At 37.2% G+C, this 15,866-nt stretch overlaps 2 protein-coding genes across 3 annotated transcripts in view; both read left to right on the forward strand.

Annotated features, from left to right (window-relative positions):
* LOC112694572 overlaps positions 1–15,866 on the forward strand; it is a 34,104-nt gene that overhangs the window by 9,428 nt on the left and 8,810 nt on the right. The gene's annotated exons all lie outside the window — the stretch shown is intronic.
* LOC112694419 (eukaryotic translation initiation factor 4E-2-like) lies at positions 1,248–1,823 on the forward strand. The gene has a single exon (XM_025569875.1). The coding sequence runs from the start codon at positions 1,248–1,250 to the stop codon at positions 1,821–1,823; it is 576 nt and encodes a 191-aa protein (XP_025425660.1).

Raw genomic sequence — 15,866 nt, forward strand, 5'->3', positions numbered from 1 at the left:
GGGGGGGACACAAAAGGATTTTTATCACCACGGTTTTTTTTTAAGTAAATCTATATTAATTACATTGAAATGGCATTCATTTTATTTTCAACAATTTCAGCGCCTCCATATATGGGCCTGTTTCCAGTAGAAATACTGATCTTAGGTGATTGTAAGTTACATCTTATTGTACCTTTTTGGTCTCAATTACGTCCTGGGTATTTTTTTATTTTTTTGACATGTAAATCGAATCTTATGAAACTTTTATATTTTAATGTATGTTACAATAAATATTTTCCTTACTATTTTACCAGGCTTAGAACTGTCAGTATTATTGTTATAATATTGGTTCGGTTATCACTTTTTAATTAAAACTTAATTTATTATTATGTGTATATTTGGTCGCTTTTTTATTAAAATTTAACTTTTTAACTATTTAAGTCTGTATGAAAGCAGGAAAAAGTTGAATGATAGTTGCCTAGCTGCCTATTTTCGAGCTCACAAATAAAATCTGTGTAATTGTTTTATCATAGTTTATAATTCATCCGATTTTGTAATATTTTTTTATTATATATTCTTTTTTTTCTGACACCCTGACTCCATAGCGCTGTATAAATATTACTTAGAATATATTTTTTAAAAATATCTGGCAACATGCGTATATTGTTATCGATACGTGACTTACATTTGCCGCTGACCTTATACCTGAAGTCAATTGATAACGTTGGACGAAAAGCTAAACGCTAGCGAGACGAAAACTGTGACCGTCGGAAACTGTATTTGAACTCTGTCTATCGACGTGAGAACAGTTGCGCAGTGCCACAGCGGAAATGCGCCGGGAAACAAAGGAAGTAGCGGACAGTTATTACGGATCAAAGCGGCCTACAATGGGCATTTTTTATTTTTTTTCGTATTCCTCGTAATAATAAAATAATCACGATTTCACAAGGAACCATTTAAAACGTCTATCGGGTCGTGATGCGCCGGCGCGACGAGTTTCGGGTTTTAGCACAAGTTCCAGATTGACGTCGATCATTTACGGACACGTAGTCAACGGCGACGGGCTCGCCCCGTGGTTACGCGCGTGTACAAATCGCGTATCCCGGAGGGACGCGCACGACAAACGCCGGGATCGGTGCAGGGACTTGCAACACCCGACAATAGGGACTGCAACCGGAACGCGATCGTGTCGCGTAAGTACGTAGAAAAACCAACCGACCTAGTGGCGATTCTGCGCGCGTGCGCGCGACAACGCGTAACGACAAACGATGGACGGCCGCGGCACCGCGGTCCCGTTGCCCGGCCGGTGGACGTGGTGGTACAAGGACCCGTGCGCGAACAACGAGAACTGGACGTCCAGGCTGCAGGAGCTGTTCGACGTGAAGACCAGCGCGGAGTACGCGACCGCGTACGGCGCGGCCAAGCTGCCGTCCGCGCTGGCGCCGGGCGCGGGCTACTACGTGTTCCGGCACCGCGTGTGGCCGGCGTGGGAGGCGGAACCGAACCGGGGCGCGGGCGCGTGGACGGCGACGATCGAGCCGGCCCGCGGCGACGCGTCGGCCGCCGTCGACTTCGCGTGGTCCGACCTGCTGTTCCTGTTGGTCAGCGAAGGGTTCGGCCAGCTGTCCGGGTACGTGTGCGGCGTCACGTGCAGCGCGAAACCGCGCGGCCGGCACAAGGTCGGCGTGTGGACGGTCCGGACGACCGCGGCCAACCACCGGTACATCCTCATGGTAGGCCGGCTGCTGGGCACGGTGTTGCGGAACGCGTGCGGCGCCACCGTACCGATCGCGTACAAGCCGCACGAGGGCACGCGCGACAGCTTCGACTACGCGATAAGCTGACGTGGGCCACGCAGGTTTAATTCGCCGACCGGGTGCGTCCGGGAATCGCCGTTTATTCGCAACGGGTTTTACTGAATACAATTAACGTTTTTAACACATCTCGTTGTTGCTCTATCGAACACGGTAAACACGTTGACTGTTCGAGCCCCGCGTGTCCTAAACGTGACGTTCCGACCGAGCGGGACTCGGTACCTGTTCGGACGCTTCACAACGGTAAAAACGGTTTAGCTCCGGCTAGAACGACGCCAATTTCGCAATCTTACTCGCACGGTTAAGATTCGTTTCATTCGATCAACCTTAGACGTCAGCATTATGTGTTGGACAGCATTTGTGACCGTTAACGTACGGTTAACAAAAGTTTCGTAAACGTATATTTTTAAGCTGTCGCGTACGATTCGAAATCACCCGTATGAAATATACGAATCATAAATTAGGTACGCGTTAAATTACACATTTTAATGACCGCATAAACACGCCGTAATAATCTCAAATCCGTTCGGAATCTGCTTTCGAATGCGATTCATACGCGTGCAGTTTTTAAATAATCACCGTGCGGGTGTAGCGTACGGCTAATACGGTCATTATAACGCGGAGTGTTAAAAAATAATAATAATAATAATAATAATAATAAAAAGATTTTAATAAATAAATAAATAATTATAATAATTATAATTACAAGTAGGTATAATTAACCTTTTCGGTTCAATTAGAAACCGTACCGCGCGTACAGCGTTAACACATTGGCGCGGTTGTCTGCGCCGTCGCCGTGCGCATCGACCGAACTAGTAGTAGCTGCTTTTGTCGTGTTGATAAATGTGCTGAACTTGAAAGTCTCGTTTTAAAAACTCGACGAGTGGACATTTCCTTTGATTACTACTGGAAACAAATGTTACGCACGCAATTAAATTATAGTTTTCACGCGGCGTGCGTATGCAGACCGTACAGTCAATAACAATTGTGCAGCGGAAAAAGTTATACCTATTTACATATTCATCATTATTTTCAACAATGCGGCATAATTTATTGGTCTCCACCACCGGAAATGACCCACGTAAATGATGCAATTACGATTGCTGAACGTCGTGGAGCAACATTTATTTAACATGCGCGCGATGTCGACAAAACTTGAAAAAAGTTGCTATACGTTTTCCGATAAATAAATCGTTTACCCCGCGATTGGTTTGGCGTTTGAGGCTGACAATGATTTTCCAATCCTAATAAATCGCGTAAAACTACGACTGTGCGTATTCATTGATAGTATTCGGCTTTACGTTTGAGTACAATTTACGATTTTCGAGCACCGGAGAAAAATGCTGCGTGTGCAAACCAGACGGCAGAAGAAGTTTTAAAGATGAAGAACGTGAGTTTTGAAAAAATAAAAATACAACGCCGCCAAAAACTATTTCGTAACGAATATTTTAAGATTATTATACAGCTATGTACGTATTATTATAGTTTCCGCGACCAAGTAACTGCAACGATCAGTTTATTCGGTTACTGCAACATAATAACGCTTTATCGACAATCGCGATGATATTACGCGAGCAACGGAATCGACGAGACGCGTACACACGCATTTGCATAGTGTTGTATAAAAATACGTACACGCGTGTAGTACCCGCGTGTTATTTATATTTTATTTTATCGTTCCGAAGAAAATCTATACATTTTAAATAAGTTATTATAATACGTTATTGTATTGCCCACTTGTCATCTCTCATTATTATCTTTATGACGAGCGCAGACGCTCGACTACGTGCCCAGCCGTTGATACATAATACGTGTGTACACGTACACACACACATTGTGCGTATTACCGTAAGGACGAGACTTAGGTAACCTATTATTCGGGACGGAGAGAAAAAAAACGGTAGACCATGCCGGTTATTTTTTTATTTATTTTTTTATGCTTTTCACGATTTAAATATACGAATGAGTGAGAAAGAGAGTGAGAGAGAGAGAAAACGCAACGCGCTAATGACGTATTTAACATAAATTCTTAAGGCACGTCTGAAGTACTGTTGCTCGTGGTTTTTTTTTACATTTTTTTTTTTCCATTGCTATCGTTTTTCCCTCTCGCCGCCGCCGCACGCGAACATGCAGTCGGGCAGGCTTCGCGCGAACGGCATTTTTTACCGGCGCGGGCCAGTAAGTGGACCGAGGAAAACGACCATATGATTCGTACGTCAGACCGAATTTATACGCGCGCGCATAGAAACATGTACATATTAAAATACGGTTTTCCACGCGTACACGTCTACGCACGTGCCGGTAACCGATGCAACGGGGGCGGTTTTACACGCTCTACACGCAGTTTGTAGGCACCACAGATGTACACAATCGAACGGGACGGCCGACTTTTACGGATCCTAATCGTTTTCACACCGCGAATCGATAACTAATACCGTTGGTGAAGCAATGTACTCGACGGAGAAACATTGCGGTCCAAGGGTTAGGTACCGGCATCGTTGTTAAGAACATAGTTAGCGCGAGTCTAGAAAAACAGGGGAGAACAATCGTCAACCGTTTGGTAGGTGGGCGGGCAGTCTCTCGGATACTCGACGGTCAACATTCGGACGTAACAATAAGCGTACACCACGAATACACTTATACCACGTAAATATGTATTATACGACACATTTTTTTTTTTTTTCAAAGGGGTGTTTCGAATAATTTTGTTTCCCCTCCTTCGCTCTCCATCATAATTTCAACTTGTTTCCGCCTCTGGTTAACGCTAGACAATTCTTATATCCATGCGGTTTGTACACTTATACCTGCACGCTCAAACGGTATGTCGATCAATTGCATGCTGCCATCATATAATTGCGTAAATTGCATTGTATGCACATGTTCTGCGGTGTTGTCAACAATGTCGTTTCGTTTCCTTGTTTCCTACTCCTGTCGCCCGTGACATCGACCAAGCGATTGCACGCATAATGCATATTAAAGTAACAACAAAAATAATATATAGGTACCTAATATGTATTGTTATTATTATTATGAATACGAGTCGATTATTCTCATACACGAAGAGATAAAATTGTGGAGACTAGCACTTGACTGCGAAAAATACTTTTTTGGCTTTCGCGAAAATTCATAAACTTTCAAGTTCAAAATATTCGTCCCAGAGAGGGTTAGCTTCAGTTGTATTTGATTATCCGAAATGAGAGATATTAGTTCAACATATTTTGTAGTCGAATTTTTTTGTTTTATGCCGCCCGTTTCATTGCAGAGCTGAAATAATCGGTTTACGTCCATCAATTCGAGACAACTGCATTGCTGAACTCGTTCGTAAAATCCGCATCAAACTTTCAATTTCAACAAGCGTACAGAACGTGGACAATAGGTTAGAGCACAAACCTATTCTTTCCGTGAAATTGTCAGGGTCACTTTAAAAATATTGCCTAGTAGGTTTATACAATATAATACGTCTTCGAACCAAATAAGGTTTAGATATTTACAATACTTTTCGACAACTGTAACACGTATCGACACCGAACATGTGCCGAACATTTTTCAAAACGTGTCATGTGGTTGGAGTGGGCCGCCCACCGAAGTAACGCGATGTAATTATTATATTTTACGTCCGTATCTAAATACATGTGGGTTCGAAACAGATGTTTTGAAAATCATGACTTGTCGAATCTCCACTACTTCGATGCATCACAAACATTTTTGAACCACCGATATAGTGCGTCGAGTATATGTTGGCGAATGGGTTTGTGAAAAAAGCCACTCGTAGGTACTTTCGATTAGTATCTTTTACCGAACAAGAGTTATATCTTCATGTTACTCTTGTATAAAACGTTAGTACTTTTTCGACGTAATATTTAATGAATATATTATTGCATCACAACCAAATACATAAAAATTAATTTAAATTTAAAAGCTTAATATATACATCAACAGTATACATAGGTGACTTTTAATTTTTAATAAAATGTTTTGTTAAAAACGCGATTATGTATGCGATTACATCAGTTGAAAAAAAAAATAGAAAGAGAATATTGACTATCGTGGAAAATATGTGTATCGAATGCATGTGATTCGACCGTTCTTATAAAGACGTCGGACACGTGTCGTGAACTAAAGCCGTCGAAATTATAAATAAAAACCATATGTGCTACGGAAACGTACTGTATAGCGTTTTAAACATACAATACGCGCGTAGTTTATACACGTATTTATGTATAATGTACGGTAGCTGTTAAAATTCGACACGTTGCGCAAAGATGATTGTATTCAATATAGGGTCATGAGGATAATGCGGTATAATATGTATAAAATATAATCCAATGTGATGCGGTTTATCGTTTATAAATACGTAAAAACACGGTGTAATATCGATATTATTTCGCAGGATACATTCACGCTTGTATCGACTATAGTTATAACAATACGTCGACCAATGTGACTGTAGAGAATCATGATTCAATAGTTCTTGATTTCTAAATTTTCACCAAAATTATTTTGTTCAGATAGGTTTTGAAAAAAAAATGTGAAAATCTTGAAATCGTTAATATATATTGTAAGCTTAAATGCTTTGGAAAAAGTTCAAAAATTACAGCTCTGATAATTTATCCATCTAAAAATCATCGAATGTTTTTAAGTATTTTTTCATTATTCATATAAACTTTTCGTAGATTATTTATATGTATATATTGATAGATCTTTCATTTATATTTCATAGATCAACGAAATGTGAAAGAAATTAATAATTATATTCATCTTAACTAATTAGGCGTTGGAGAACGATGGTTGTCCATAACAAATTTTTAACTACATAATGTTTAACGATAAAACAATATTTTTTAATTTTTAATTTTAGCCAAGTAGAAATTTCAATCAGAATGTTCAATCGCTTTATGATTACGATTTACACGTTCATTTCGATGTCAAATTGTATACGATTAACAGCTAATGACGCATAAATGTACTTACCCATAATTCCCACTCTATGTAGTTTATAATACGTACATGCGGTTCGTTGTTCGTTTACGCAAGGATAACTCGATAATAATAGATAATCGTCAATAATATGTAGAACGTTTTTGTATCTAGGTTATGCCATTGTCTTCAGTGGCGTCATTTGGGGGGTGGCAAGATGGGCATTTGCCCCTGCCTGATTTTAAAAGTAGTCCGATCGGCCGATATCTGGTTGCTGCCGCTTAACTTTTTTTGTCGAAAAAACGTCTATTTTTCTAAAATATTTTAAGAAAATTATATTATATTAGGTATGTATCACGAAATTATTGAAAACAAAAAGAGACAAATTAGAAAATTTTTAAAAATATTAAAGAAGTTATTATATTTTATTGAATAATAAGTAGGCAGTACCTAGCAATAATTACTGAATTAATTTGGTATACATTAACTAAAGTAGACTGGGTTGGGATGGGCTCTATATGCATTTCACTGAAGTAAGCTTAACCTTTAAAATTACACTATTAGTGAATATGGTCTTCAAAATTAGGTGGTATAGGGGGTGACTGTTGTGTGAATAAACATATTATTTCAACTTTAATTTAAAGTGTGATATAAATTACATTTTTAATACGTATTTTGTATTTAATAATAAAAAAAGCTTTCCTTTTTCAAGATTAAAGTAACAAAAAATGTATTAATTATAAAATAGATATGTAAGATGGCGTTTGTAATAACTAATAAGATAAAAATTTAAATATAAATTTTTTTGAGAGCGAAGTGAATCGTTTTTTAGGTTACCTATATGGCTATAATATATTATGGGCCGGTTAAAACTTTTGCCCCCCTCTGTTGGAAACTGAAATGACGCCACTGATTGTCTTGCATTGCGGAAATATTAAGACGCAACGATACACCGTTAAGATACATATTATTGGTGGTTATCAAACACCGTTATTATGGATACAGTTAAATCCGATTTGTTTTCTTGAATACAACATGTAATAATTATAGTAAATATAAAATAATGATGATGAATGACTTAACCGTAAAATGTTATGGTTTCATCATACACATATCGTAACGTTCAGAAACTATTCGCGTTCATATTTATCATTCGGCTGTTACCGCGAATCTTAAGTCGGAAGAATCACAACTTAAGCGTAAAAAATGTATATAGACCACTGATGTCCTACCTTTTTTCTTCGGCGGGCCACTTTGGTAAACAATTATCTTAGAGCGGGCTACCGAATATAAAAATACGAATAATATTAATATTAATATAATAATGTTATTTTGTTACACATAGTAGGTATACAATATACATGTATATATTGAATATTTTTTCAAATATTTTATTGACTACTGAAAAGATTACAGATTAAGGTAAGGGCTGTAGGTACCCATTAATTTGATCAGTAAGGTTTGTCGAGTGCACGGATAATATCGTCAAATTTCTATTTGAAAATGCTCAAAAATAAAATTAATAAATTGCAAAAAAAAATCGTAGTTTATAATAATTTAACTTTTTTTAAATATTTTGTTTCGTTTTAAAAAAATATTGTAATGAATCACATTGAATACCTTCGTGGCTTGAGCACCACTGATATACAGTACATGTAATATAATATATGCAACATATTATGTTAGTGCACATATTATATTGTATACATATAGTTAACCTAATTGAAATATAATCGGTGATTGGAAAACAAACTCTATATATTAAGTGATATTCTTATACTCGTAGACAAACGGAAAACCAATAACTATGTAATAATAATAATAATAAGTACCTACTCTATTTAATTCCATGTAATGGTAGTAATATTATATCTAACTAGTTTATCCAATATATTTCCTTCGATTGAACTTGATGGTTTATTATAATTATTGTTATTCATAATCATGAAAAAAGTGAAAAAAGATTTTTTTTTTTCATCCCTTTAGTCCAAAATAATTTGACCGTGACCGTTATTGAATTAAACAAACTACAAAAAGTAGACGTTGTTTCACCAAACATTTATCGAAACGTTTTTAAAATCGGAATCTCGGTTTCATTGATTTTCATCACTTTTCCTCGAAAACCGCTTGGAATTGGTTCATACTTGAGTTCGTGTTCAAAACAGGAACCCAAGCGTATTATCGGTCACTTTATTCGTACCATTTCAGAATATTAAGACTTGTTTACAATATTTATTGTACAATTAAAAACTACAGGCACAGCTAGTGTGTACTAGTATAATTATATGATTTATTATTTCTTCGACGAGTTAATTCGGTACTAAATGCGTTACACCGTATTATTATAATACTGGTTCGTAAGAAGGAAGGAATTGAACGTAGAAAAAAAAAAAAATCGATCTCGGACACGTTTCTTAGTACACGCAAACATTATCACTGCGTACACAAAATTCTAGGTACGCGTATTCGTATACGGTACGATGTGCGTGTGCGTATAAATGGGTCATTCGATGCGATTGAAAATATTTCATTATGCACATAATTATATTATATGATACTGCATTACTGTTTGATAACACATTTCTGGTATAAAATGAAGACCAACGCACATTTATACGAAATCGTACACCAGTTTTATTGTTGTAAAAATGCATTGTCACTGCCGTAGTACGGGGCTCGGATCTATAGGTAAATAAATATTTTTACTGCGATTTGACGAATTAATTTAGGTAAGTGATGAATCACATGTAAAGAGACTTTTTCATTACATATATATTTACGTATTTTGGTTTTTTTAATACATATAAATCCGAGTCCTAGTTATATATATAAAGCGTTTTCGGGTTTTTTTCCTCGACGAAACCAATACCCATTGTGTTATATACGTTTTTTCTTAAAAGCCCACGACGGACAATTGTTGCGGTACCGATGAGCTGTTTTGCGTTCCGTTTTAATCGCAACTAATGGTGTGTGAACTGCGTTTATATGCAAATTTGTTTTTCGAATACCCACTTCTGATGTCGGCCAGTACGACATGTACGATATCTACATACCTACATAAGTGCACATTGCCGACGCCTTAGAGGTAAGGTAGGTCTTCGCGTTTATTCATATTTGTTTTGGCGAAAACAACAATGCTGTATTGTAATAAAATGTCGATACGCCGTCTAAACGCTGTCGAAACTGCAGAGTCGTTCCGAAACGTAATAAATATAAAAGAATCCGTTGGACATTTCGCGTCGTGACAGCAGGGTTGAGCGTTGAGGGTATAATGGACAGGGCGTGCCGCTTTTCTTCCCTCTTTCGTCACTGGGCGAAAACCATTAGGTTTGTTCAAACATACCTTCTGATAAATTAATAGCGAATACACTACGCAGTGCATACCGACAGGGTGACCGTTCAACGTTAAAAATTCGTTGTTTTCATCTTCGGTTATCGTTTAAATCGAAGACGTTATATTTAATAAAATATATTTTACAAGTTATTTACTTTTTAAATTTTTTCACGGAAACGTTTATTTTTAAAGGCCAAAAAATAATAAAATAACATACCCGAGAAGACCAAACACCGTTTTCTCCTTAACACGGAAAAACTGAAAAACTGAACATACAGAACAAACATGCCTATTCAACAACATCCGTTTTGAAAAGCATTTCAATTAACCGAGGAAGTGAACGTACGAAAAATCTCGCATTATAAATCTGCCTGCCAGTGTCCAGTGTTTTATATATGTATGGTATACAGATATTCTAAATTGTAAATCCCAAACGAATTTTCGTTGTATCGTTGATGTTGTTGTTGTTACTGGAAAAATGCCAACACTTCGTTCACATACCTCTGTTTTCATAGATAATACGAACGTTATTATTCTTTAAATGTAAATTATTTTTATCACGGTTTAACCATGTGCTTGCACGCTTAAAAAATAGTGTAGCCAAAACACTTATACACATGCTGCAGTGGCATGATTAAGATGAGTCGACGAAGGTGGCGTAATATCCCTTACCACCAGAATTTATTATTCACATTATTATTTCTTTGTGCTCGATGATATTGTGGTTTTTTTATTATTTTTATTTTAAAAAATATACCTTTGAAATAAACCAAGAAGAAATCAAATCTTCGGAATTTTTGAAACGCAAATCTGTCGCCCCGAAATTAAATAGTTAGTGTTTAGCGTTGTCAAGCCATGTAACGTTTTCGTTTTATCGAAATACATCAACGCTCTTAGTGGATAACTAACATAACTTTTAATCAACTTTTTCATTTTTCGTTTGAATTTGTAAAAAAATAGTTAAAATAAGTTTTTATTCTTTTTTTTTTTTTGCAATGGAATTAATTTAATTGCTGTAAATATATAACGTAGTGACATCATGAGACTAAGTACTCGTAGCTTATCGCAATTACTATTATATTCTCCGTTGACAATTACTTATACATATTATATACTCGTAAATAACTACAGTGGCATGACTAGGGGAATGAGGTGGGGGATGACTCCCCCCCCAAAAATAAATCCTGGTTTCGACATTGTATAGCTGTAAATGTTCTATCTAGGTCCTAACTTCGCTCTTTTTTCTTTTCGTAGATATACTTACAATACCCAAATTTTGACACTTAAAATAATTAAAAATAATACAACTGTTCCATTTAATTTAAGTATTCAATAAATCGAATTGTTTATCTTCATAATAATTTCTCGTCTGGTAAAAAATTACATTTTAAAAAACATAGCTAACGAAATGGTACTTTTATTATACTTTTTATTTACTTCATAATTTTTAATTACTTCATTAAAAAAAACAAGCATTTTGATAGCAGATTCAATGATTCTAAAGTGAATAATTTAAAAATTATGAATGACTGGAGAGTATAGCATCAAATGTAATGCTTGTTTTTCGCATGCTCGGTACTAGTAATGTCGAAGATATATGGACAAAAACTGGATGCAACGATTGGCAGAAAGTAGTGAAGTGATATAGAAATTTATTTGGTAGAAATGACACCGTTTATCGGTTAAAATGTAATGTAGTGAAAACGACTATGATGGAAAAGGAAAATGTATATTTTTGGTGGAAACCTGTTACGTCCGTTATGAATAACGTTTCGATTAACGTAGTACGAAAAAATAAACGGAATTTTTCGATGGCAAAATTTATCCATTTTATCCAAAAGTACAAAAATCAGCGATAATGTAAACATCGTAATACATAGCTAACGTGCAAAAATAAAATAAGATTTCCTTATTATTAAATATTTTCATAACATTTAAAATGCTATGTATGCAACGGATTTGTAACGCAATCCGTTACAATGCGATAAACCAACTAATATAACAACGCGAGAAAAAACAACAAGCAACATTTTTTTTAGCAACAAACCTACTTGCGGACGAAAACATTCTAAATTTAGGACAGGTTCAAGAACATCCGAGTATTTTAAAACAACTTTTCCGTTGGTAATATTAAGTAACAGCTATTTCTCGATCTTATATACTATTTTTTTAAAACCAATTGAAATAAAAAAATGTTGATGGCTTTATCATTATTTTTTTCTAAATTAATTTAATTCGTATTATCTACAAACATCGTTTAAAATACAACTATATTGTTTTGATTTTCGATCGCAAACGCGCACAACAATCGGAATAAACAATTTTATTCGTGTACATTTTTTATTACCGACGCGAGACGCTATTCTCTAATACGATTATTTTTTTTACCGTTGTCCGCTTATACATGACATATGAGAATTAATAAATAACTAATACATACTTCGATCCCGTGTAGTGTTCCCGTCCAAACGCTATATTGTTCATGGAAAAATAAATGCGTATTGTTATACTTTTTCGTTTGTAAGGAAATGGGAGGGGGGAATAAACAGTAATTTACGATGGTACACGGTAATAATATTTACAATGGAAGGAGGTGGGGAAATATAGACATGGTGTATAACCCGGAGTAGAATACGATTTTTTTTTTTTTTTAATATTTTTTCAACTGATTCATATCGCGGAAGACAATGGTATAATATAATCACCGGCCAACGGGCGCAACTAGAACCCATATATTGGGGGTACTGAAATCGCTGAAAATTAAATAAAATGGTATTTAACTATAATCACTATGGATCATATAAATCTGGAAAAACTGTACTATATTTGAACTCAGGGGTGCTAAAAACCCTATTGCGCCCCCCTAGTTGAGCCACCCCGGTCAACGGGAAACGCGTTTTCCGTCGTACACTTACGTAACTTTCTCGTCGACGCGTGCAAACGCATTTTAACGCGTCTCGTTCGATGCTTACGATCCGCCGTGTGTGTGTACTAGTGCTCTGCACGGTCCGTTATTTTAAGGACCAGACCGGACTTAAAATTTTACCAGGAGTCAGTCTAGCGAAGTCGGACCGGACCACACTTAAACGTTAATCAAAGACCGAAATTGGACCGAACCGACGGCTTCATATTATTTTTAGACCGGACTGTCGGTCCGATCCTAAAACATTTTGGACCGTTTACGGAGCGGTCCTCAAGGTTCAGTCTGTATTATCCCAAACCGAACCGTATGGTGCGTTTAATATTACACCGGACCGGACTACCCGACTTTATAAATAAATATGTACCTAAAGTTGTAAGGTTTTTTTTCCGTTTTATTCCGTTTACATAACAATATCTGTATTTAGATTTCAAGTACCGTGATTGGGACCGGACTGATTTTCATTTTTTTTTTTTTTTTTTTTTTGAAACCGGGCCGAACTGAAAGTAATGCATATGATCTGAGGACTGGACCGAAGTATTCCTAAAAATTATTGAACCGGACCTAGCCGACGATTCAATGGTTTTTGCGCGTTAGGGCCGTACTAGACCGGACCGTGCAGAGCACTAGCGTGCACGTACTATTGCATTACGGTACGCCGCGAACGACTATATCGCGTGCCGCGCATCGCTGCAGGAGAACGTGCGAAAACGCAAAATCGTTTTGCCTACTACTGCTCGCACGTTCCGCGGCTCCCGTGGACCATCGTGGTCGGGTCGAACAGATGTTCGCCATCCCACTGCCGCGAGCCACTAAGCCGCCGGCCGATCGTCGCTCGAACACGAACAACACGAGACCCAATCGATGCGCACAACAACAATGTCGTTCCGGCCCTCGGCGCATTGTTACGTCCCGCGCACTTCGTATCCGTCGTCCCGAGAAATCATCACGCGCGATCGCCGGCTCAACGTGACTCCGACGTCTGCGCGCTTATATTGTTAACGAAATCAAATTGACATGACGATCGATTGCCGTCGTTCCATGATCGTTGTTATTGAAATCGTTTTTGAGTACGGCCCGTATCGGCTGAGGTCGCCCTAGGTCGTAACCGGATCCGCCGCGACCTTGGCGCAACGTTTTCACGACGGTTCTCGTGCGCGCGTACGGTACAAGCTAATAAGCATGGGCCGATACTGCTTTTCAACCGGTGCCATCCGACACAATAGTCACAAGTAAAAACTAAGTTGATTTTCAATATAATACATAAAAAAAAAAAAATCAACTTTTTTCGATAATGAAATTGTTTTCTTGCGGTAACTGTTCAAACATCGGTCGATACCAAGTATCGGTTCTACGGTCGGCCCACCCCAAATACAAACTTAACACAACGTTTCTCGTTCGATTTTCAAAATCTGCGTGGTGTAAACATCGAACGCGCACTTCCCCGTGGTCCGAGTACAGACGCGTGTAGGCCGCCGTGGGCTTATGACTTGTGGGCCGATCGGTCTTCTTCTCCGTGGGCTTATTTCCTTTAATCACAGTGTTCGCTACTCAAACACACAGCACGTATACAAAGAACCCGACCACCAATACCATGTCCTATCATATATCATTATGGACCTCCTGGTCCGTAACAATAATCATAAGATAAAGAAAAACCCAACACCTACGGGATACTGGTCTTTGAACAAATCGAATTATTTTTTTTTTCTTGTTGTAACTCTACAAAAAAAAAGTGATTTTTCCCGAAAAACAATCGTTCTCTTCTTAATATGGTACGGTTTTCAAAAGATTTTGACATTTTCGTGCTTTTCGTCGGGATTTGACACTGTTGTATTGCATCATGCACATTCGAAACATATACCTTTCATTCGCTTACGATGATGTACGCCTCTTGCCCCTGCGTCATGCGTCGATAAATCGCGAATTTTGTTGCCTGCAACTACATTGTTCGGGTGTATCTACTACGCCTGCATAATACTTAAGACGCTGTTGAAGTCTTCGGCAAAAACGTATTGAAATCATAGAATTACCAACAACCACGGTAGAAGCCATGTCACACGCATACTATTATAACTGGAACCCAAATCACTAGTTAACTGTATCGTATACTGTGCATGTATCGGCACGTATCTGGTGTGATTTCATGGAAACCGAGTTGAAGGACTCGCTAAAAAAATTATAATGTGCACAACGATTGTTGATTATATCGATGGTAAAATTTTTATTTTTAAAAATCGAGTTTTATGAGTTTTTTCGGTAGAAAAGCGACGAAGGTATAACATTTCAATTATAATTGATAATTATTTTAATATTATAAGTTATTTCAAATATATAATAATAACCTACGAACGTTATTTGTAAACAATTATTTAGACGTTATATTAGGTTGGTCAAAATATTCGTGTACGTCGCACGCTTATATTATTCTGGTATTTTTACTGTTGTAACTGTTTAACTGTTGTTAATAATTGTAAAACTATTTAAGTATCGTAATGATAAATAATAATATCCGATTACGTGTCACTGTTCCGTGATCCTACAAACTCAAAAGGATGATCCAACTGAGTTTACCGGTATCCCGGTAGATCAATGCGTGAGTCACATTGCAATTTCGCTATTTCGACAATGTTTACACGTGTCAAGTCCCTCGATATTGCAATAAGCCTCGCCAAGCTGATATTCATCGAACAGAGCGTTACCTTGAATGTTCCGGTATCATCCAATAAGCGAGATATTGAATAAAACAACAAATTTCTCAATGTATGACCCCATATAAAGTGTACTCGGATGAGCCACTCATTCCTAATTATAATTTACAGCGCAAATAATCATATAACTGTGAATATATTGCAAAGTTTATCGTTATAAATAAGTGAATATCGTTTGGACGAAGAATGTC

The sequence above is a fragment of the Sipha flava genome, unplaced genomic scaffold (assembly GCF_003268045.1).
Source record: "Sipha flava isolate LNK unplaced genomic scaffold, YSA_version1 0_pilon_pilon, whole genome shotgun sequence".
Classification (NCBI taxonomy): Eukaryota; Metazoa; Arthropoda; class Insecta; order Hemiptera; family Aphididae; genus Sipha; species Sipha flava.

Coding starts and splice junctions, on each gene's coding strand:
- LOC112694419 (XM_025569875.1), top strand. CDS start 1,248: ATGGACGGCCGCGGCACCGCGGTCCCGTTGCCCGGCCGGTGGACGTGG.